We start from the raw sequence: 25,568 nt of genomic DNA on the forward strand, positions 1-25,568 counted from the left end.
GCAGGTAATGTTCATTTATTAAAGGCTGACCAATTTTTGCAAAACAGTGCATCTTGGCATATTTTGGTTATGACTTATAGATCACAAAGCAAAGTACAAGTCTAACATTTCTCTTCTTTTTTGGTCACATGATATGTCCTTGGATGTATAAAGTAGAGCTTCAGCTCGTCGACAGGCATTTCTTTCCTATATAAATGTTCATATATTTGTGCTCTTTAATGATGCTAGCTTTTCCTAGCAGGCGCTGGGTGGAAGTCGGGGAAACGCCATTGCCACGTTGGTCAGGTCATCACGAGGGTTACATAGACATACAAGCATGTGAGACGTACAAACTGACAGCGCTGTGCGTTTTAACACAAAAGAGCATCAACTCAAAAAACCTGTGTGAAGCATTACAGCTGATTCATTAGTTTTTTGCATAACAGGGGTTTCCATATTATCTCACATGAGTTTCCACATGAAACACTCACACAGAGTAAACTCCCCGTTAATCAAAGGCTTTAACATGGCGGCTCTGGATGATGCTGAACATTTTTTTTCTCTGTGTCTGTTCAATTTGGTTTAACAAGCATGAAGGCACATTAAACATTTTATGTGGCAACCGCATGAGCTTCAAGATTGCTTGATTCCAGTATACAGACAGCAGGGGGAAAGCGGTCATGAACCCTCCCGATCTGTGGAATAATCTCCACGTGAAAGGATGGATGAACCCTGAAAACTCCACGTAACCCTTCAGTTTGCCTATTTCCTGAAATGTCATTCACAGGAGACTTTTGGTGTTGTTCCCAAAAGAGATCTCACGTGTGCAAGTGATAATCAAAACTCTCACGCAAGGATGTACTTGAATGGAAATTGGGTTTCATCATGGGTATGGCTGCAAAGACTGAGAGACATCACAATATTTTAACATTGAAAGAGAGTAAATGCCATTTTTCACAATCAGGAATCGTGTTGAGGAGCAGTAATTAGTCTGATAAACCTTTTTATTCCTCCCTAAAGGGGGATACTGCGTAACAGGAAGTGGTTGAAGCTCATATCTCAGCATAGGTCATGGAGTTTATGCTGTCTCATACATAATAAAACTTCTAAAATTCTAAACAAGGCAAGTATCAAATGACTGCATTCAAGAAGTTAACATTAATAAAACACTGATATTCATGTCTCCAAGCTCTGACATCATTCTTGAGTCCCGTCAGCTGAGTGCATCTGCTCCTCTGTAACAAGAGTCTATGAGGAGGATGGCCGGTCATGCATCAGTGAGCCACTGAGACACCGAAAGAGCATCGATGACCAGCGCTGAAACCCAAGCGACCTTCTGAGCAAAGGTCAGCAGCAAGAGAAAACAGAGAGCTCACTCACTGCTCTAATATCCTGGAATGTCCTGGAAGCTGCGAGGGGGGAAAAAAAGCCCATTCAAACAGGATCTTAATCAGAGTCATGTTCTTTATTTAATTTGAGAGGACATTCACACAGATGCCCCCTTCCTCAGATGGTCATTTATTCACTTAAGGAAGTTTAAGGAACCACACAAGAATGAATGGATGCTATTTCTGCCACACATATACTGTCTCAGTGATCATAAGTCAGTCCTAAGGCCCTTCCTCCTATTAATTTATTCCAGGGCAGTGGATACAAATATTCATTTAATTCACGAGACAGATGTGAAAGAGCTAAGGACTGATAGAAGAGATATTTGATTCCATTTTTATTGCTGTTATTCAGTGGTACATAAATCTTTGAGATGGAAGAAGTGCAAGATAAACAAAGGACAGTGGAGAAGATCTGAAACAGAGTCCTGTTTGTTTCTCATGAGCACAATTTTACACAGCTTATTATGCACATTGATAACTTTGCTATGTGTCCATCGTACGCGCATACAATACTGGGACAAAATATCAAAAAAGCCTCTCAATATGATTCCAAACAACAAAACTTGAGCATCATATTAATCTGCGCAGAAAGGGATGATTTATTACCACGCTGTTGAATTCAATTTCATTCGATTGCACAGGCAACTCTGTGTAATCTCAGACACGCATCAGCGGCAACAACTAATTATTTAACACAGTCACACATTTTCATATGTTCCTTGTGTGTTTTATGGATGAAATCATATACAGTGTTTACACAGAAGGAGGAATCACAGCAGCAGCGGAAGCTTTGGGGAGCTTATGATCATCTGCAGCATCTTTTAAGCATGAAGGGGATTTTAACATGTTATTGTGTTCCCCCTGTTATTCTGCCACACTGACACACACTCAGCAAACGCTAAACAGACTATTGTACTGACTATTATGTTGTATCATACTTTGCATTTAATTCTCTGTAGCCTACTTTATCAATCACACATTGTCAGGAATGTGCTGCATCCAGTGTTGATGAATTGCCATTTCATCGGCTGCTTCTGCAGCTATATGACATGAGTTCAGTAGGGAAACTGTGGAGGTAGACATGGAAGTGTGTCATTTCCTGTCGTTTGTCGTACTATAGCTTATTGAAACACATTGCTTGGTTGAAATTCTAATTAATTCATTAATTACAGTAAACTCCTGAGCTATCACTAAATAATACAACTCATGATCTTTCCTCCTGTTTTTCTGAAAATATCTCTTAGAAATCAGTAACATGCCCAAGCTAGGGCAATTGACTTTAAATAAAGTTTTAACACTGTGGATGAAAGTATTATATCAATTTAGGATAAATAATGCCAATGATTGTTCTTCCCTGTGTTATTTTCAACAATATCAACCTTAATGCTGTCAATAATCATTATTATTAGTATTATTAGTATTATTAACAGAGGAAGTACTGGTAGCAGAGCTGTAAGTGCTGCTGCGACAGGTTAGGATTTCTAGAAGCATGCGACTTTCACATGGTTTCTGTGGTCCAGCCACCTCTTTGGAGATATGAAGGTATGTCAGGTTGTGGGAGCTGCCATGCTGGTAACAAAGCCCTGTTCATCCTGCTTCAGGGTGACCAAGTGATTCCAATTAAAGCTGCATGTGTTGTTTACTGAGGCTGGGGTCGCGCAAGTCAAACATGAAGGAGTCTGATCTTACAAGGAAAGAGCAGAACCTTAGATCACACTGACCCGAGTCTGTTCAGACAAACATGGAGAACCACCGTCTTTCTTCACAGTGATTAAAGCGGTTTGTTTCAGTTTTTGCAGTATGCTTGTACGTATGTTTTCTTCTTGATTTCCATGTGCAGCACAGCTACATCTTATAATGACAGCACCCAGAGCATACAGGTAGTTGTGTTCGTCAGGCGTCGCCTGTGCTCTGAAATACACAAAATAAAACTGAACATCTGAGCTGAACTTGAACATTATCAGCAAATTGATCCGATCGAACTGGAGGCGAGTAGGACAGAGCAAGACAAATCGATTTGTTTTAGTGCAATATGACTTCCGCTGACTGAAAGAGAGAGGTGACCAGTCTGAGAGGGCAGAGGAAGGAGAAGATAAATGAGGGAGTCTGCAGTGCCTGAGGAAAAAAACATACACAGAGAGTGATGGGGCTTACAGATGCTCTATTCTCAAAGCTTAACTTGGACTAAGTGTCACTTTTGTAGCCGTAACAATAAGACAGTGCTTATCTGAAACTTTAGAACTTTCAAATGTGTGTTATCACTGTGAGGGATTACCAACAACATAAACATGACAAAAAAGGGGTGAAGATGTTTGTGCTTTTGCAAGGATGCCATGAAGAACAATGAGTATAAGCAGCATACGGAGGTCAAAGCCCTGCATTACTCCTGATATGTAAGCAAATAGGAAGTAGGTCTCATTTCAAGGTCTCAAAGATTTACAGGTTCAGAGGTCTATTTGTCACGTACACAAGAAAATGCAATGAAACAAACAGTTCATGCTGTAAAAAAATGCTATGACTATATTTTTATTTCCATGCAACGAAGTGCAAAGGGTTCAGTGAAGACAATGTGCTATTTCAATCCAGAACGAGCGAATGTCACCAGATGAGCTTGGTCGTGCTCTGCTGCAGATCTGCCCCAAAATAGGCTATGGTTATCTTGGAGCATACATTTTAAGGATTTTCTAGACGTATTACAGCACTGATGGTCATTATGAAATACTTTCTCCAGGGAAGTTTTCTTATGTTGGCAGTCTAACTCCTGACATTGTAACACTAAAATATGAACGGCATGGTGGCTCGGTGGTTTGCCCGGTTGCCGCACAATAAAAAAGTCAAAAGATCCAGATCCCACAAGAGCCAGCTGGGGCCTTTCTGCACATTTTTCATCTTTACATATTTATAAAATGTTTGAAATTGCCAAGGTCAACCTTTCCTTGGCAATTTAAATTTCCTGGTTGCAGGTTAAGAGTGACAGTATAAGCCTTTTATACATTTTGACATGTCCGAGTAGGAAAAGCACAGGTGTAAATGATCAAATTAATAATGGCTGAATTCCATTTAGCTGCTTCAGTTTCAGGGTCCTGGTAGTGTTCATGTTATCAATAACACTTGTTCTCTTCCCACTATGAAAAGTCATCATCACATCTGCCTAAATTGGAACTTGTGTTTGTTCTTCTTCCATTTTTTGACACTTGACACATATTTGTAATCATAAGGTCATAGGCTGATCATTTATAATTATAGTTTTGTATTACTAACTTATAATTCTATGATCAAGTTGAGGATGCATGAAACACTGTGAGAATGAGCAGAAATCTGGATTACATGTACTTTCAGCATCATATTCACTTTTGTCAAGACTGGAACAAGGGTCTATTCAGGTTTCTGAAACCAGGATATGATGCTTACAGGAAGAAAAAAACTCCCACAACTGATGAGAATGGGTTACAAGCACACATTTAAATGTAGTCTGTGATGTTCCTTTTCAAAAATAAGGACAATTTCTCCTCAACATGTCAAATTAGCCCTAAATTTACACATAGAGAGCTGACACCATTGACTGTTACAGAACTAAGGTCTGACAAATAGTTTGTAAGTCAGAGATGTTTGAGTTTGAAACAAAATGACAGATGTACTGAATAAAAAAAAACTTTGCATGTGAGAATACGGAACATTAAAGGCAGACAGGATAAGTTGATTATGTAGAACGAACGAACTGGCCGGACTTCACTCTGGGTAGAGCAGCAAAGGGCAGACTGTTGGCCGAGCACCGACGTCAGCTTGTGACTGTCAGAGTTAGCGACTGTGTAGAAACACGACCCCCTGAACAAATGTCCTTTTCATTTCATGCTTTTACACCCATGCACTCTGCGCCTCCGCTGCTGATTCAATTGCAGCTAATCACTCAATTGCAATCACATGTATGAGCAAGTAAATAACTGATTCAAAGGACTGTGCACAAAAATAACTTCTATCTTCCTTTGGATGAGAAGAAGTGGATTCTGGTGTCTCTTGCTGTGCCCATTGTAGAAAAGAGTAAGTTATATAGTTTGTCATGTCTAATAGCTTTTGTGTTGTATCACTGTTATTTCACACACAGGCTGTAGAACTCTACCTACAGCACAGCCACAAACTAAATCAGTGAGACTTTGATACAACTTTGCTTACACGGGAAAAAGAGAGGGAAGGAAATAATGTTTGGCATGTTGACTCAGGACTAAATTTCCCAGAAGGCCTGAATGGACAGCTATTAAAGTTTAATTGCTCTCTTTGCCAATTGGAAGACCTGTGAGAGCAGTGGTAGACTAAATTTTAGCGCTACTGTGGGTAGCAAAGCTGTTGAAGGAGTTCAAGGCTCGACACACCTGTCGTCAAAAGGTTAGCAAAGAGAAGCACTAATATACACCTACTCTGTATGTCATTATCTCCGAAGTTGCTGTTATGTTAAAAGTGAAGGGAAAATACAATGAAGCACAATCTAGAGAGAAAGAGCAGGCGACATGAACACTTAAAATGTCCAAATTCGAGCCCAGTTTCACCCTCATCCCGGAAAAAAAAGCAGAGAGTATCTGAGCTTTGTTTCTCGATTATTTGCATAATACACTTTGATGGGTGGATACTCATCTCAATCCCTGGCTCTTTTGTATCTGCAGATTACAAAAGGCCTGTTTCCAGCGCCGTGCAGGCTACCAAGAAGAGACTATCAAAGGGAAGGAATGGGCTTTCAAGTTAGGACCCTTCGATTGTGTTACAGATTGGTTCCAGGTGAGGCAGCTTTGGGAAGTTCAGCCGGAGGAAAATTGCCCCTCCGTGCGGTGCTTGTGAGAGGCAGGGAGGCTTCACGGTTGGCATGGTGCTCCGGAATTCCAATACTACTCACGTTTGGTGGGATTTCTGAGGGATGAACGCTGGGCCTCAAAAATCTTGTTGTGGTTGATTGCAGCTACATTAAAAGCTAAGCCCAGACAAAAAAGGGGTATACGGAGTGTCTGGCTTGTTGAATAGCTGGATAGCACCACAGTCCGCAGGCAATAATTGCCAACATAATGTTCAAAACATCCCTTTGATTCACTCATAAGATAAGTCCTGGATTTATTTTTCAAAACAGACATTTTCCAGTTCTACTCTGGTGTTAAACGTGATTTTTAAAATGAGCAGTTCATGTTCTTCTTTTTCACACATGTTATTATGGCAGGAAACTATCTCAAGGACTCCTGGCAGAGATGTGCCATACACAGCAACAGAGCAGCGTAGTATATCATAGGGAATAACCACACTTAGCCATTATTCTGTTTGCCTCTAACACTGCATTGATTTATCGACTTTCCCAGACCACACTGGAGAAAACTAGATTTTGATTATGTGGAGATACAGATTTGAATGGCTGTCACCTTTACTTAGCTCATTTCATCAGGGAAGCAACAAGCTTCAGTGGATCCTCATCTTGGGAGACTTTTGGAGGAGGATTTGGGAAACTTACTCGGTTTGATGCAATTTAGATATAGTATTAAAGCCTGCTATTTGCCAATCGACCCCGTGTTACCTCGACAACTTCACAGACTCCTCCAGTGGCGCCATTTGTCTCGCAACTGATATCCTGCCATCATTATCTTTATCTCCTTTTGATATGCTAGCACCCACCCCACCTCAAAGCCAGGGCCATATGTACAGTTTAAACACATCTTAAACAAGTCCCCAGGGAAACTCTAAACAGACCCTAAAGTGTTTCGCACATACGCCGAGAGTGATTCTGTACGTCTGCTGCGCACACTCTTGTCAGATCTGATCTGAACCAGGCTATGTGTGGGAAGGTCAATTAGGCAGAGACGGAGCTGAGCCATGCACGGGCGTGCCAAGCCGTGGCATTATGCATCACTCACCTGTCTGGCCAAATAAAGCGAGACAGGGAAACATCTGCTCATGTGTGCAAACTGGGCAAAAATGTCTGTCCCATTTTGTTCTTTGGGAGTTTTGAAGCTGTGCAGCAAAAACAGTCTATTTTAGCTTTTTGTTGCGACATCGCATCACTAACGACGGCAAGCATTAGTCAGAAAAATAAGGTCATAACATTATTCGTGCTGCTTGTTTGTTTTCAGTTTGAAATCACAGTCGTTGCATTTATGTCTGTAGTTATGGAATTTTTACTTGATGATTTGTTTATTTGACATCATGCGCATGCTTGTGAGCGATGCACCTGTGCGATCGCTCAGTGGAGAAGCAGAAACAAAGTCGAGAGGGCTGTTGGGGAAAATGTTTTACACTGAGTGAAAAGACTATTTCCACCTTCACCAAGCACTGAGAACAACAACAAAGAGGATCCTGTGGACTGAGGCCACACAGAGCAAATAAGCTGTTATTCCACTGTTGTTTGGAAGGATTGTGAAGAGATTGGTCTCGTAATGAAAAGAAAATAGAAGTGATGTTCCCATGACGGATATGGTAAACTGAATTGAGTGAGGCTGCTCTGTCGGCTTGGAGTTCACACCTCTGGTCCCCCACCTCCCTCGCAGTCACCCCTCGTCCTTTAACCTCACTGACTCACCCTTTCCGAAGAACCTGATCCAGCCTAGAGGCCCATGCGCTCATGTCCTGTCGAGGATTTGTTGATTTCTTTAATCACTGTTCCAGCTCTGCTTGCCTTTGTTTGTTTTGTAGAACAAGCAGCAAACACAAGCGCTTAAGATGGTCCTGTGGAACAAAGAGAAGAGAACTGCTTGAGGACACTGCACTCGTGATTGCATCTGCAAGGTCAATGTAATTACTGCATGCTTTTGTCCTGAAGTACACTGTAGCAGAAGCATGTCAATTGTAATTACAGATGAGATGTATTTGTTTTTATTTTGTTTCTAAAAAATGCATGCAACAAACTAACAACAAAATATGGAAAGTGAATCCTTGCTTGTTTAGTTCTGTCAACATGATATTGGACTGTGTTTCTTGTCATTTTAAAGAGGTTGTGCATAAACGGACACAGTGCCCTGCCTAATTGGGAGTGTGGGTATATTTTTGTGTGCTTTTGTTTGTGCATAAGATCTGGGAGGAGATGCACCGATTGGAAGGAGAATGCTGCTGAGAATGAAAACCATGAGGAGGAGGAAGTGCTGTATTTACGCTGTTCATGGTCTCCGCTCTTCACTGACAAGGGGAAACAAGCCCTGCTGGCGATCTGCACGGTTTGGCCTTATTTCACTGACAGGAGAGTCTGCATTCTCTGAAGCCCCCTCTGTTCCTCCTGTGGTAGATACAGTGTGTTTAAAACCAGAACCACAGTTCTGTTCCTATCCCGAGGAACCCAGACGCGTACCCCCTGACCCCCAAAATGTTTATTGATATAAATTGAATGGGCATGATGAAGGTTTTGTGATACTTTGCAAAGAAAAGAGTTGTTTTTGGCAGAGTCACGGCAAGAAAATGAGCAGCGAGACAGTGAAATAGACGCTTCATTTTTAGATAAGGAGACTAAAATCAAGCAAAAAACAAAAAAAACTAAACATATTACAGACTAAGCAATAAAGAGCTATTCTAAGGACACTGGGACATCAAAGGCCTCAGCTTGTGCACAAACTCCAAGCATCACTGCAGTCTCCTCTTTACCATGCAGATACAGAGCAACAGGAGGGATTAGCCACAGCTTGACACAAGTCAAAGCAAGACAAGCCAAACAGATGTCATGTTTGACCAGGATACATACACACATATGGGAGGCTACTGCAGCACTCTGTGCTTCTAGTCCTGTTAGTGACACAGGCAACAGATTAACAAGGTAGAAAGTAGCAGCTCTCACTGTATTATGGGACAGGTGGACAAATTAAAAGATTTTTCGAGAAAGGCTGCATTATTCACTTTAGTAAAGAAGAAGCCACCAGCCACCATTGCTGTGTGCAGCACTCACCCTCCTGTGTCTATTTTTGCTTGTTCTTACCCAAATGGTTAACCTCTGGGTTTGGTGAGTTCATTAGTCAAAAAATGAGACAGGCTAAAAATTCCACCTGAGCACATCGCCCACCAGACGGGGAATATTTTTCGAGTTTTGCTCGTTTTCTCAATGAGAACAAGTTGGGAAATTCAGAAGTCAATTTTCAGCTCCACAGTTTAACTCTAATTCAAGACAGTTGCTGCTCACACGTGTTGGTTCATAACTGCGAGAGTATTTGCGTCAGAAGTCGTGTTAGAGATGGGGCTGCCCTTTGTAAGCTCTGCTCTGTTATCAGTTTTAAAACTATGCTCGCTGTATTTCTGCCTCAGATTTAATAAACCAACTTAATTAAATGGTTGTCGATGGGAAAGAAGCCAAGCTCAATTTTCTGTTTGTCTCTACCTGATGTAACAGAGGGCTGCTTCGCAATGAATGCGTAGTCACACCACCAATACCACTTGATCTGCAGCTTTAACTACATAATGAACTGTTGCGCCTCAGATCAGTCAGTCACACACTCTCTGTTTCTCTGCCTCTATCTCTCTCCCCAATCTCTCCTTGAACTACCATCTGCACGCTTTTTACACGTAAAAAAATATGTTTTGAAAATGTTTGTCTCAAAAAGATGTGGTGTTCTCTCAGCAGAAGCACTGTTTGATTTATCTGACTATCCATTTATGTTTCATACATATAATTAACAAGAACTGTGTTGTGCAAATAATCATATATTTCTTCACTCAGAGGATGCATAAAGACTTGAAGCAAAAGGTTAACAAACATCCATAGGACATAATCCCATGTTTATTTCTTAGTAACCAGGTGTTAGAATCATTTATGTTATTTTACAGCTACAGTTTCAATAGTCTTTGGAAAGTTGGTGGAATGAGCGAGAAAAAGTCTTTTAAAATACACATTTTAACTGTTTCAGTAACATTCAGGACTAAAAATACAAGCCTGATTCCAGAAAAGTTGGGACGCTGTGTGAAATAAAAACAGAATGCAATTATTCAAGTGGTAACCCTCGCTCCATCCTTGCTTGTGAGCGACTGAGCCTTTCCAGGATGCTCCTTTCATACCCAATCATGATACTATCACCTGTTACCAATCAGCCTGTTTACCTGTGGAATGATCCAAACAGGTGTTTTTGGAGCGTTCCACAACTTTCCCAGTCTTTTGTTGCTCCTGTCCCAACTAGTTTGAAACGTGTTGCTGTCATCAAATCCAGAATTAGCAGGTATTTTAAAAAATCAATGAAGCTGATGAGTTAAAACATTAAATATATTGTCTTTGTACTGTTTTCAATCGAGTATGTGTCAAAAAGGATTAGAAAATGATCACATTCTGCTGTATTTATGTTTCATAGTGTCCCAACTTTTTGGAATCAGGGTTGTGATTCATAGTTAGAAAAAAATGACTTTTGCATCACATCACACAAAAAATACCAATATATTGGCTCAGCAACATTGTTTTCCGCCATAAACTTGATGCCTGGGACTCAAACAAAATAATGTCAGTTTGAAATATTTCTCCAAGACACTCAGAGTGTCTTTTTTTACCATGCAATTTCACCAAGGCACATAATGTAGTCCAGTGTGTAATTACACATATGCAAACAAGTATACAAAACAGCAAAACATAACATAACATACAGTATATATACTGTGATACCAACATGGCAAAATCACATGATCTCCTGCTCACACACGCATATATAACACAAATGGAGACCTGTTGTGGAACTTAAACTTAAACTCAGTCCTGGTCACTGTGGTGTACTCGTTGTGCTTCTGGTACTCTTCTTAAATTGATGTCACTCTTTGCGTGCAGTGTTTGTGTGTGTGTGTGTGTGTGTGTGTGTGTGTGTGTGTGTGTGTGTGTCTGGGGTGGAGTATAAAGGTCTGTTTAAATCCACATACTGTGGCAGATGCCTGGTGCGTAATGTCAAAAGCCCTCCTTCCCTTAAAAGCTCTTCAGGCTCAATCCAGAGACTGACCCCAGATCATCCACAGAGCACCTGCCACGTCAGCCCTTCATCAGCGCCACAGCACCCACTCCCTCACCAGCTCCAGACATGAGAGACACGGAGCTGGAGAGAATTGTACACCCCGCTCCGACAGCACAGCGACAGCGAAGGGATGGGTGGAGATGACAAACACAGCTTCATGTTATTCCCGTCATTTGAAATAGCAATCAAAGCTGATCTAATTAAGCCAGTCTGTATAATTGAGGTCTTTTGGGAAATACTGACAGGGTCCAGATACTCTCTCTTTCTATGCAAACGTCTCACCAGAAGCACAGGGAATTCTGGGATACGGGGGAGTCATGACAGAGACTTTTGTCGAGGATGTAAACCAGACGTCAACCGCCTGTGTGTCCTGATGTTGCCTGAATGCTTATAGGAAACAATCATGCATATATCAGAGCTCTGTGCACACTCATTTAAAACAGTCATGCATTTGTCATTGTCCAGGTCCGCACTTGTTTGTTTAAGCTCTGACTTGGCATATGATGAATGTGTATTACATTTCTCATTAAGGTACTGTTTCCAGGCCAGGCATGTGGGCCTTTTCTGGACAGTTCCTCCTGGCCTGCCTGCCCTTTCATTTACACAGACATTAGATTTAAGCCGCTGCTATTGAAGCTCTGTTTCTGAGAGCTTTTACTTTTCCCGACCTTGAAGTTATGGTCCTAGTAAAAACTTAAGATTTGATGGACTGAATTTCTACTGTTGCAACACAAACTGTTTAATTTGAGCTAATAATGGAAGAGGTCAGACATTTTTTGTGCCTATTCACAGTTGGTGGTTGATACCATCTTCACGGTCAGGCTACATCCAAGTATGTTTCTAGTTTGGCTTGCTTGGATGAAACATGCTGTATTATTATCTCCACATCGCTTTTGTTTTGGTTTTTCAGCGGGGATAGATTTCACCCGAGGTAACGGTGGAAGTCCAAGAGTCTTCCATAACTTTGAAATACACAGACCGACAGTGGGGGCTATTTGGCACCGAGTTTAGGTTTAGATTTTCATCTGAATTGATCTGAATCTAAACGCAGTATAAACATGACACATTCCATCTGCTTTTCACCAAAATGGATAGTGTTTTAACGAAAAACCACAGAATATTTGAAAGCGGTGCACGACTATGTATTTCAGCTCGACTCATCTCCTGTCATCTCTGGTGAGGATATAGTAAAATCTGGCATCTTCCACTTTAGACTTTGCTATTTTGGGTGTGTGTATTTATTCTTATTGTTTATATGCAGAAGAGCTAATAAACCATTTTAATCCGATCGGTTATAAATGGACTCACTTGCAACATTTTCAAAATGTACTCTATTATTTATCCTAGATCATCTAATTCCGCAGCTTGCCCTCATCTTGTGTATGTTGTATGAAGACCTTGGCTAAGAAGTTGTTCTGGGTCATTTATTGTTATTCCTTTTTCAACATGTATTACATTAACATGCTTGCTCTTGAATATTCTTCTTAGATATTAGACAGTATGACAAACATCATTTTAAGCACTTCACTTAAATGATATTTTATTCTCAGAAAATGGTAAAAGAAATTTGAAAATCAGCTGATGGCTAATATTTGTCCTACTTTCTCCTGCATGAATTGATAAAATGGTGAAAGTTCTGACAGCTGGAACTGGAGGTCTGTCCTAACCATGTCCATGCCTGACAGATGTTCTTCCACATCTAGTTTCAGAGGTGGTCGAAAGATCTCTGTTGTTGTTTCATCCCAAGCTGGCTTCCCGAGAGTTCCCATGATGCCCTCCGGGCCAGGCTCTGTAGGACAGAGGTGCCAGGTCTGCTCTGGTTTCACGCTGTCAGATAAGATCAGCTTGTGTGTTGGATTCCTGTCACTGAGCAGACCAGGTTAGCCCTGACCCAGTACTAAGGTTTGGGCTTCGGGAGCCAACACTAGTCACGCAATGCAGAACAGGAAGTCAAAGGTCACAGTGTGCCTTCCCTCTGCATTGACTTCATTCCTCACATTGCTGTAGCTGACCATTTAATGACAACAAAAAAACAATTATGCCTGAATTTCTTTTTGTGCGTGGGCGATGTTTCAGTATTAAAATGCGGGAAGGCAAGAGTAGTTTGTGAGTGAGAAACCATGAAAACATGAAGACAAAGGTCAGCACACCCATAAGTGCAATTTAATGGCAGGGAGTGACAGTGCGTGGACCTTTTTTTAAATCTAACATCATTTTCATTGCAGGCTTCTATTGGTCCTCGCCTTCCTCTTTTGGTATTAGATGTGTGCGACTACTGCTATACATTGTATGACTGAGAAACCATCTCACTTTTCTTCCCGGGTGCTTTTGAGGCCTCAAAGGTCTTTTTCATTATGTATGTGCAGGATAAAAAAGCTGTAACAAAAAAATATTCATGACTCAGTTTGTAATTGACGTCTACACACTCGATAAGTAAACACAGTTTCAGACACTTGGCAGCGGCTGTTTTGCATTGGAAATATGTTGAATAGATGTTTGCTCTTTCACCCACAACACTATTTAAGGTGAAAGAGGAGATATTTGAACTTACATTGTTGGAGAAATTGAATGTGTGCAGATAGTTGAAATAATTATTAGTTGAAATAAAAGTGGGAAATAATATTTGTCCTACCTGCTGCAGTTACTGGAAGTTTAATTCAATGAGTTGTTGCTGCTGAGACTTGTGCCCTCGATTGGACGCAAAATCGTTCACTCATAATTTGGTCCAACATAACATGTATTTTGCCAAAATGCATGTTTCACTCAGGTCTGGCCTTTATCCTGGTTCAGACTTTATTTATATCAAGTGCAATTTGGTGAAGTTGATAACAATACGATTTAAAATATGCCAACTGTTGTTGAACTAAATAATATGCAAAGCAGATGTTTAGAATCGAAGCTCGACATCATCACTTTTTAACCAGCTGTCACATATATCAAGCCCTGATGTCTTTAATGACTTGACTGAATTCAGTGACTTCTGTGTGGCTTTCTGATGCAAATTAAGAACTTGTGATGAAAGAAAGCCTAAACATGCAAACAAGTGGAAAGCGGGAACACTTGGAAGCTTGGAAGAAAAACCTGAAACCTGAACCGTACAAGTTATGCAAGCTACAAACTTTATTTTGTTGTTGTGGATACAAGTTACCAACTTTTACTTAGCAATAGAAATTTAAATGTAATCTTTAATAATATCATGTCCCAGCTATAATTAATATTTGATATATATATATATATAATCTAGTATTATCAAGTATATATATTATCTATCTATCAATCTATCTATTGTCTAGCATATATAGTTTTTCTTGATCATATTAATAAATGTGTTTCCTTTTTGCCTGGTAACATTCGTCATAGCATGCAACACACCATCTGTGGACAATAAATAATAACCATCTACTGTACACACACATACATTTATAGGTTGTGTGGGTCTTCAGTGAAACAGTGAAAGTGGCAAAACAGTACATGTGCATAATTGGTTGATGACATCAAGTACTTTATGTCTGGAACATTCAGACATTCAGACGCACAAACTAGCTAATTCATATCACTTGTTACACGCACCTGAATTTAACAGTCATGTGCAACCTCCACAGATGTAAACATTTTGAATATAGTCTAATTAAATTTGGATGCTTGTGAGACATGTGTTGCTTTGAATTCGTGAGATATGAAAGATACCTCAATAAAATCCCACTCCAATCCTGACTATGAGAGCGCTCAATAATGCGATACTGTGTTTGTTTATATGAGAGACCTGCTGTGAGGGACTCAAGAAACGAGAAAGAATAAATGATAAAGAGGCAAACAGGCCCAGTGCCAGACAGCATATGGATGGATGTGTATCTTGATATATATCTGTGGTCATTACCAGCAGGATCACCCCGCTCCTCTGCAGCTGCTGTGACACCTTGTGAGTTACAACCTTTAGATGTACATATGAGGTCCCGAGCCTTACAGAGCAAAAAGCTTGCAGCTACAGTAGCCATACCTTCAAAAAAAGTGTGACCATGAATGCATGGCACTTTCACAGAAACTCTTTTGCCCTTTTTTGAAAATACCTGCATCACCAAAGGCATCACTGGTATGACCTTGTGAATCCACTGCAGTGAGAAAACGGTGCATTTGGTTTTAAAATGCAAAGGACTGGAGATACTAATCATCATAGTTTGTCCCGAAGGACTGCACTGTAAACAAATCCACCCTTGAACCACACTCCAGAATCAAACCTCAAACGCATGAGTCGCAAATTGCAAGATGGTGAATAAAATTCTCTGGCTGTAATAAAGATAATGATGGTAGTTAAGTGGAGATGCTTGTAATCTGTCTGTAACACATGTGGGCCATGAATTATTAATGTTGCCCAACTAACTGAAGAGAGGCTGCGAGTGGAAAAAGACCCCCCCCCCCCTTTGCCAAAAAAAAGTCTGGAAACACCCAAGATGCTGATTTCACCTCTGTGTTTCTGGTGGCTTATTAAATAAAAACACATTTGGAATAATGGCATAGTTAAGATAAATAAGTGTGAGAAAGGGTCATGGACAAAAATGTGTAAAGATACATAGTTTAAAAGAGAAAGTAGAAATAGAAGAAAGGGGAAGCCAGAGGGGTTGCAGATGAATTCCTGCGCTTGCCTGGGCGATGCTACAAGTGGTCTGGGGCCGAAGTTTTTGTGGGGCTCTTGTGGTTTTTCAGCCAATAAATCCTCTGCACATATTTAATCCAGTCAGATGTGCTGCAGGAGAGGAGCACTGAAGGATGTACGGCCATTACTCAGCAGCCCACATCAGAGAGAGGAGCTAGATATCTGTACACCCCCACCTCACTAGTTATAGACATACCCGTCATCAGACAGAGAGCCAGAGCCGGGATCATAAAGGAGGTGTGAAAATTGAGTGTGAAAGTTCATTGAAAAGGTCTGAAACTCTACTGGTGCTCTCATATGCTGTTATGTTTCCCATATGATCCAAAGTGTGAGAGATCTGAGCTTTCACAATATGAATATGTTTTTGAATCCTGTATTATACAGTCATAATAGAATCAAACTGGAAGAAAATCAGAGCTGTAAAGATAACAGAGTGTTTAGAGCATGGGAACTCTGCAGTGAAATGAGTAAATGTTTAACTGCACAACATTTTCATCTACAAATAACTGATTTTGCAGGAATAAGTTTTGATGTGACACACAGAAACTCTGGCAGTGTTGATCTTTTATATGAGTATTAAATCAGCACTACCACTGTTAGTGTACATGTACTGGATTGTGTTTTGGCTTGGTAGTATTTATGTGGTACAACCTGGTCATTACAGTCAGTCTGGTATATACCCCAAAATGTGATGAAAGTCCTGCTCTGCTCTTTGCCCTTCCCCGTCTATATTTCACTTACCGCTTAAAGTTCATGTCGGAAGTTACTATATCTGTCCAGATTCATTGCACCCTCTCTGCCCACTGGAAACTGGAGAAAAGACAAAGAGAAATCAATTTAAAATTTCAACAACACCACAGTGAACACACACCAGAGGGCTATCTGAGACAGCAGCTCCAGGACTTGCCTTGGAGATTATTTTTCAGCACATTAACGACGATGCCCTTCCAGTATATGAATCGCTTGCGCCATCTTCTGCTCATTCTTTGCTATTACTCAGAAATGTTTTTAAATCTGTGATTGACTCCAACACTTTCATCAGTTTATCTCGTCCTGAGATTTAATTTTGCACAACTGTGGTCTGCAAGCTCAGAGCTCTGCTCAAGGAGACATCATAGGACTGGAACATTTTTTCTTAATAAACCAAGTTTACATACCAACAGCAACTGGGTTCAGATCTTAAACCTTCTGCATGATGACACTGATAATCAAATAAATTAGTAAATCTTTTGGGAATTCTCAGGAAACAAGTTGTTCATGATATGTGTGAACCCATTAACAATCAGAGCTGAAAGATTTGTTACATTACCTCTGAATGTGTATTACATGTTAGTAACTTTCATACTGGGAAAAAGCAACCTACATAAATATAACTAAAGAGTTAAATTACTAAATAAAATGTAAAATTAATAGACAAATAAATAAACAAATCATCAATCAATTGATTTTATTTTTTGGGGAGGGGGAGACACAGTTAAGTATGACCTCAGTATTTCTAAAACTGTGCTATTCTGCATGAAGTTGGTCAACATCATTTTTGTGTCTCTTACTGAGAGCAGTAAAAATGCATAACATAATGAACACTTTTTAAATTATTAATGAACACATTAACAAGTAGGCTTATGACCCCTTATTCATTTTTATTACACATTTTACTGTCAGGCAACCGTGAGGTGAGCAGAGGGGTCCTTGTAGCCGTTACCGTTAGCTCAGCAGCAGCTAGTCAGCCATTGGCTGGTGTGAACCTGAGCATCCTTCTAGAAAAATACCTCAGAAAGTAAAAGATACGGACTGCTCGCATACAGCTAACGTAAAATCCGACAAAAGGAAATCTCTTTGAAGACAAAGAGTATAAAGGTATGGGATTCATGCCATCACCAACAAATGGCTTTTTAATATATATTTGTTTAATAAATCGTGTTCGTAAATCGTACGTTACTCGAGATGATTGCACAAAACGAGTTGTCGCAGCGTCCCGAGCTGGTCTTTGTTTTTCAGTTAGAAACGTCGTGGAACGACATATTGTTTTTATGAACTCAGAGAATAACTGCTGTTGGTTGATTTAGTTTTAGCTGACAACCAGTTAACTTGGGGCATTAGCCGCATAACCCTAACGAGCTCGCTAGCTTCCCAGCTAACAATGGGACAAGGAGATTAGGTCCAGTGTTCCCCTCTTATTAAATTGGTTTGATGTAGCTAGCTAACGTTTTCCTTGCACCAGTGAAAGGCTAGCTTGCTAACGAAGCCAAAAAGATGAGTTTATAATGTTGACTGACACTACGTTTCTTCAAAGTTAAATTAGTTAACATTACGTCGTGCTAGCATCTGTCAATTATGTTAGCCGGTGTCTTCAAGGGAGCTAGCTAAGGTTTTTAACTTTGAATAGGAGGCCGACATTTTAACTTGCGTTAACTTCCTCTGGCAAATTCATATTTTAATTTACGATGCTAATATGTATAGAACCCAAACTTATCATGCAGCTTAATTAGCTCCTTCACTATTAACATTAGGTTATACCTCAGGATAACCACAATTGGTTTTATTCGCCCCGCTGCCCAAATCAAAGACAGACTGATTTGCTCGATCACGCAGCAATCACTTCCTGTGGCCCACTGTTGCCGGTCTGAGTCTAGCTTCAGTATCCCAGACGACATTAGCTAAGTAAGTTAAGCAAGCTAACAGCTACGTTAAGTTGGTATACGCAATTCTAACACTGTTCGAAACATACCAACGTTACTTAAGGCTAATAACATCATCCTCGATAGCTTCAATATCGGATAATTTTAACGTTATATAAATGTGCAGCTCAGGTGGCAGTCGATCCAGTTACTAGAGTAAAGATTGTCTACAATGTTTACAAGAAAGAGCCTTCAAAAGTAAAGAAGGCTTTATTATTCAGTGTTTCCTCAGCCTCTCCTACACACACAGTAACGTTATCCAGACAGACATACATATCACCAGCGGAAATGTGTTGATCTGAAAATCAAATCATTTCATTATAGACAAAACAAACATCTTATAAAGCAATGATAATATCAACATGATAATAAAAATAACATGGGCATGTCTCTATATGTCTCAGTAATACATTTCAAAACGAGAGTCCTGGTTTTAGAAAATCTATGAAAATTTCCCCATCTGTCTCATCAGCGAAAGTGCAGGAAGGAAATCTGAGATACTACATATGATGTACATTTGTACAACTAAAAATTTGCCGATTTTCACTCTGGTAGTTCGAAAGCATCAGCTGTCTGTACAGCACAGTGTAGCATATTAATTAATCAACCTTGTCACTAATAGTATACAATAGAACAGGCCATACCATATGCACTTCTTACAAAAGATGGACTTCTGAATCACTATAGACTCTGCCTCTGCTCAGGACTGAAGTTATATTTTCCTGTTTTTCTCCCTTCTATTCGGGAACAAAATTTTCACATATTTCCAGCAATTTCATGTAATAGATTTTCTTTCCATAGATGCCTTCAGCGATGGTTGGCAACAGTGCTGTCCAGTCTGCCATTCCAGACCTGGGAAATGGAAGTCATTTTGAGACCATGAAGCAGGTTCTTGGTGTGATTGACAAGAAGGTTCGCAACATGGAAAAGAAAAAGGTAGTTCAAAATTAAAGTCTGTCACAACAAGTTCTGTCTGTTTTGGTTCTATTCTAGGTCTTGGTCCAGGTTTGTCCCTGCTACCACAACTTGTGTCTGGGAAATAATGGATCTTTTTCTGACTAGATCCTGCTTCACCTTTAAAAACACATGAAGCCTCTGTCACCTGACAGACAGACTTGTGAAAGATCTATTTCTGTTATGCAAAGAGGTGATTATTCATCTTATTTTTTTATTTACACATTTTTGTGTTTCTCAATATTCTTACAGTCCAAACTGGATGACTATCAGACAAAGAAGAATAATGGAGAAAGACTGAACCAGGACCAGCTGGTAAGCTAAGACAGTGGCAGTTTATATACAGCTTTTTTTCTTTTCTTTTTTTTCAGTCTGCTACACAATAAAATCAATAAAATCTTGTACACCAACATAAGAATAAATGACAAATAATGAGAATTTTTTTTTGTTGCCTGTATCAAATAATCTTGCTATTATCAAATGTGTTGGACAACAGTGCATCTCTATCTGTTACTGTATCCTGTTCTACTAGGGAAAAATACATTTAAAGTGATATATTAACATAAATTTTCTTTCCATGATGCACCTGAAGGAAGCCTTGGCAAAGTACCAAGAGATCATCAACAATCTCGAGTTTGCTCGAGAATTGCAGAAAAGCTTCCTGGCAGTTGGCCAAGAGGTGAGTCCTGAGTTAGGATTGTTCCCTTAACTTGCTAAGTGGTTGTTGTAATTTGTTTTAAAGGTTTTATAAGTATGGTGTAGCTCTTCAGTAACATTTAGTGGCTACAACTTCAGGAAACTCAGTATTCAATCTCTATGTCTATCTTTTAAGTCTAGAGCTAGCTTACAAAAGCTGCATTTCCACCACACACTTTCAGTATAATAACCTTGAAACTCACGCCTAACCCATACCTACATGTAGCTACACCCTAGATCTGTTCTGTGTTTGTACAGCAGACAGTACTCTTAAATGTAAGTAGGGATGTTACTGGTCTTCTGTGCTAACTCCCTGAAGTTTTCCAGAAGTAGGGAAACAACAGAAGAGACTCTTCTTGATCTTGAGAAGCTGCAGCATTTATTTACTGACACACTGCAAGCTGTGCTGTATATTTACTGCCAGACTGATGACTTATTGGAAACCTTTTCCTGTGCTTCGCTCACATTCACTGTCACTTTTCTTCCACTCATTCTCTCACTCACTCAGCCACACATTCACCACTCACACACAGTATGCACTGAGCTTCGCTACTTTTACAACAATGACAATACAATGGAGCACTTCAAATGTTTCATACTCTTTCTTCATTGTATGTGGTTGTATTTTATAACAAGGAGAGAAGACAACTCTGGTTGCTCTGATTTACTTTGGCCAAGCTGTGGTCTGCAGTGTTTTAAGTCCACTCTTTAGTATTGGCTCCTTTAGAACTTCAACAGAGGATTAATGAAAAACAGGCCAGATGAAATGGTTCTGTTGCACCATCTATAACGGTTGCCAACAGAAACTCAAAAGAAAGGGTTCTAATGTGTGATGAACCGGGCTGGACACAGCTAAATGTCATGGTGACCACAATCTGTTGTAACTGATGCCATACTCCAAGGGTAAGACTTGAGGCTGCATATCATAACAACCCAACATGGCAAGAATTCACAGAATTCAGACTGCCTCAGTAAAGCTTGCAGTATCAGTGATGATGAGGTGGGCACTTGTTTGGGAAACCTTGTGAAACCAAGTGTACCAAAACATGCCTGACCTTGTGTTTTCAGGTTCAAAAGGCAGTGAAGAAGTCTGCGAGACGGGAGCAGCTGCAGCGGGAGGAGATGGAGCAACGGCGGCTGAAGACAGTTTTGGAGCTTCAGTTTTTACTGGACCAGCTGGGAGATGACAGTGTCAGGCAGGAGCTAAAACGGCCTGATGCCACTGGCTCCCCTTTGGTCACTGACGCTGACCTCACAACCCTTGATGAGTTTTACAAACTGGTTGGACCTGATAGGAACTATGACGTCAGGTATGGAAGTGCCTGAGATTATCACTGCCTCTAATATTTAAACGTGCATAAGTTTAACCTGCTCAGAGAGTAAGGATATTGAAACAAAGAGCCACTTTTACCCTGTTGTGTAACTTTGGTTAGGTTGACTGACCAATACGAAGAGGCCTCACTACACTTGTGGGAGCTGCTTGAGGGCCGAGACAAGGCTGTAGCAGGTACCACATGTAAGTATTTTCATAGCTCTAGATCCCCCACCACACAAACACAATTAATTACTTAATTAATGTACATGTGTGTCATTAAGCCTGGCTTTGTTTTCTAACTTGTCGCCCTGTCTTAGACAAATCACTGAAGGACACTCTGGACAAAGTGCTGCTGAGTGGTTACTTTGACAGAGCAAATACTCATCAGAATGGGATGTGCGAGGAGGAAGAGGAGCAAGAGGAGCAGACGGTGTTGGCTGAGTCTAATGCTGGGAAGCAGCCATCAGAACCTGGTACTTAACAAAACATCAGCAGATGCGTTATGTGTGTAATATTTCTTTGACCCCAGAAGAAAACTGTCTCCACATTTGTTTCTTTTCTCCAGAAGGAACAGCTACTGAAAAATACACAGAGCCAGTTAAAGTGGAGACCACAGAGGTGAGATATCCATGAGTAGTGTATGTACAATACGCTTCATAAGAACTCACATAAATCTCGACTTTGCAGTTGAACCCTGTTTTCTTTTTTCTTATTAAATTTCCATACCATAACATTTTTTGTGTTACAGTTTGTAAACAGACAGTTCATTCCAGAAACAACGTACCCTAGTGCAGACAAAGACCAAGTGGAGGATTGGACAGTGGAGACTCAGGTATGCTGTGCGACTGCACCTCCCCAGTCCTTAAAGACATGATGTTTATTTCTCCACAACTTTGTGTTTATGCACTCTAATGTACCTGTCACATGTGTCTGTGTGTGTGTGTTGAAAAGATGGTGAATTCCCTGCAGCACCAGCCCCCTGCCCAGCTGGCTACAGAACCCACTGTGAACCATGTCACTCCTGCCCCAGCCAATGACCCAGTGGTCAGAAAGCAGGCAGTGCAGGACCTAATGGCCCAGATGCAGGGGACGTACAACTTCATGCAGGTAAAAAGGTCTAGCTCAGTGCTGTTACCACTAACAGATGGAGACTTAATGTGTTGTTCACACATTAAGATACCTAACTCATTCATGCAGTAAAATCTTTGTCTCCTTTCATATGGAGGTAAATCTTTCACGGAAATGGTAGCGTCCCAACTCACTTAATTATGGTACTGCTGCTAAACCCGATCCATGACCCAACAATACAGTTACTCTTGTTTCTCTTAGGACTCCATGTTGGAGTTTGACGGCCAAGCTCTGGACCCCGCCATCGTGTCTGCCCAGCCGATGAAGCCTGTGCAGACTGTTGACCTGCAGCAGATGGGCTGCCCTTCAAGTGAGCGCTATTTAATTGAACAGATTGTCTCACACATTCTATTGAAAAGGCTCTGATCATTGTTTTCTGATGTGGATATATTATCCTAAAGCGTAATTCACCAGTTAGTAATTTTTTTTAAGTGCATCTCTTTTTTTATTTTCTTCCAAACAGCCCTTTCAGAGTCCAGACTTCCTCAAACAAGTGCAGTGACTGGACCACAGGAATCCTCACAAGTAAGTAGAGTGGGAGCACATCAGGAAGTGGTTGGTGAGACTTGTTTTTTTTTTTTTTTTTAATTTGTCTGAGCGAGTGGTGCATTAATTGAATAACAAGAGTAGTACATGATATTCCTTGCACTACGTGAATTAAATGTGATGCTCTCTCACATGTCATATCTGCTTATCTGCTGTGTGTTACATGGAGATATTTGATTCATTTGAACATAATAAGGTGGAAGGGAGTTTAAGGTGAAAAAACAATCAGCCATCCTGTCACTCCCTCTCCATAATCCTTATTTCCTTAGCCTTCTGAATCCCCTCTTACCTCAATTCCCAGGGCTCGATGTCTCTGTCGTCTGAGCAGTCCCCCGCCCCATGTTCCCTGTCCTCTGCCTTCCCACCTGTCTCCAAACCCTCCCACACTGGAGGCATCAATGTCAACGCAGCACCCTTCCAGTCAGTGCAAGCGGTACGCTTTCTATCTGGGTCCACTTAAACAACATAACCGTCAACATGCCTTATTTAATACATTTTGTTGGAAATTGTCAGGTTCCATATTTGTTTGGTTTGCAAAGTAAATCAAATATTTAAGCCTGTTAACACAGCTTATTAGTATCAGCAAAAAACTGGTCAATTATTGGTGCACCGTCTGGACAGGCAATAATTTGACATGTGTCCTCATTTCTCAGACCTACAGAACATCTTGCTCCCCAGGCATTCTATAGAAATTATGACATTGTTTTGGTACGGATGGACAGAAAACCTTTCTTTCCCTCTTCAGGTATTTAATATGAATGCACCTGTACCTCCAGCCACTGATGGCCAAGCAGATCCTCTGAAGCAGCCCAGCCAGTTCCCTGGTGGCTACGGACAAGGCTTCAGCAGCCAGTCAGAGAGTGTTGTAGACCAACCTGACATCCCACAAGAGACATTACAGTCAGGTGAGGGTAGAACTTTGGCTGCTTGCATACGATACATTTCAAAAGCTGTTGAGATTGTTTGGCATCACCTCTACATTGACCAGACAGTATAAGTATTAAGAGGGAAGATGTATACCCATTTTAAGGTTGTGTTTATGTTTTATGTAGAGCCTCTGAAACCGTTAAAGATGTATTTAATGTTGTATGAATAAGATGTTATGATAATAAATAAGCAAAGAAACTGCACAGTTTTCAGTTTGCAGAAAGTTATTTTGTATTTTAAAGCTAAACCGCCAGTGTGTCATATCATCATATCAACTCGTTCACTTTTGTCCAGTTGTTGGTGGGTTCCAGCCGCAAGACCAGGTCCTGCCCTCAGCAGGAGGCCATGAAGAGTCCTCTCCAGGCGCAGGGTTTGGACAGTCGGGACAGTCCTTTTACAACAGTAGGGCAGTGCCCAGGGGTGGACCTAGGAATCCCCGTGGCATGATGAATGGGTATCGGGGCTCCTCCAATGGATTTAGAGGTACACGCATCAAACTGTTTTAGAGAGATATAATAGTCAAGTGGCCTCATGATTCGTTGTAATGGCACATGTCGAAGTTCCACAACTCCACTGTTAACTCTTGTCTTTTGTCATCAGGGGGATATGAAGGCTATCGCCCCCCTTTCTCAAACGCTCCCAACAGTGGTTATGGTCAAACCCAGTTTAACGCGTCTCGGGACTATTCCAATAACACCTATCAGCGGGTAAGAGTTCCTTTCATTATTCGCATAAACACACATTTGATTAAGTTACTCAGTGAAACTTCTTTACATTTTAAAACATGCAAGATTTTAAGTGTGGTTATTGTAAATGCCTGTTTCTTCAAGGAGGGATATCAGCAAAACTACAAGCGGGGAGCTGCCCAAGGACCTCGAGGTTTATCTCGAGGAAATGCCCAAGCAATGCGATCCTAAAGGATCCTAAAGACCGTCAAGTCGCGCCACGTTTAACATTCAGGATTTTTGAATGTGTTTGCCCCAGCTCACTTTTATAACAATGTTTTCTTTCTCATTGGTAATCTTATTTTTTTAACTCCTGGCCTACTTATCAGAGTCAGCCTGCTTTGGTCTGTCTAGATCCTCTTAATGTTTTAACACAAAATGCTGAACTTCACCACATGTAGGATTATCAGCAAGTCTGTGTGATATAAAACAACAAATAGATATTCCTGTAAACTTGAAAGATTGCATTAATTTATTTTTTGTACAAAATAAATGCAAAAAATACCCTGCCACTGTCGATCTGATTCCATGAGAATGATTTTTCGCCCTGTGCTGTCAGCCACTTTTTCCTCTTGATCTTATAATTTTCATAAAGCCATTCAACGTTTTTTGTTTTTTTTTTTTACCCCTCTGTCACCTCTTGCGCCATCACCTC

General features: G+C 40.6%; 1 protein-coding gene across 2 annotated transcripts; it reads left to right on the top strand.

Moving 5' to 3' along the window:
• The first annotated feature begins 17,668 nt into the window (after positions 1 to 17,668).
• On the top strand, positions 17,669 to 25,568 carry caprin1a (cell cycle associated protein 1a). 2 transcript variants are annotated; one of them, XM_041935754.1, is made up of 17 exons: positions 17,669 to 17,801; positions 19,424 to 19,558; positions 19,829 to 19,891; positions 20,169 to 20,255; positions 21,341 to 21,582; positions 21,706 to 21,788; positions 21,905 to 22,060; positions 22,153 to 22,205; positions 22,336 to 22,419; positions 22,539 to 22,694; positions 22,917 to 23,025; positions 23,179 to 23,240; positions 23,563 to 23,694; positions 24,007 to 24,166; positions 24,483 to 24,671; positions 24,789 to 24,895; positions 25,019 to 25,567. In XM_041935754.1, exons 2-17 carry the CDS (start codon positions 19,424 to 19,426, stop codon positions 25,103 to 25,105), a joined length of 1,905 nt encoding a protein of 634 aa, XP_041791688.1. In that variant the 5' UTR covers positions 17,669 to 17,801; the 3' UTR covers positions 25,106 to 25,567. The 2 variants fall into 2 exon arrangements, with proteins under 2 accessions (XP_041791688.1, XP_041791696.1); XM_041935762.1 differs by lacking the exon at positions 23,563 to 23,694 and having other exon boundaries at positions 25,019 to 25,568.

Source organism: Chelmon rostratus, chromosome 1 (genome assembly GCF_017976325.1).
Source record: "Chelmon rostratus isolate fCheRos1 chromosome 1, fCheRos1.pri, whole genome shotgun sequence".
NCBI lineage: Eukaryota > Metazoa > Chordata > Actinopteri > Chaetodontiformes > Chaetodontidae > Chelmon > Chelmon rostratus.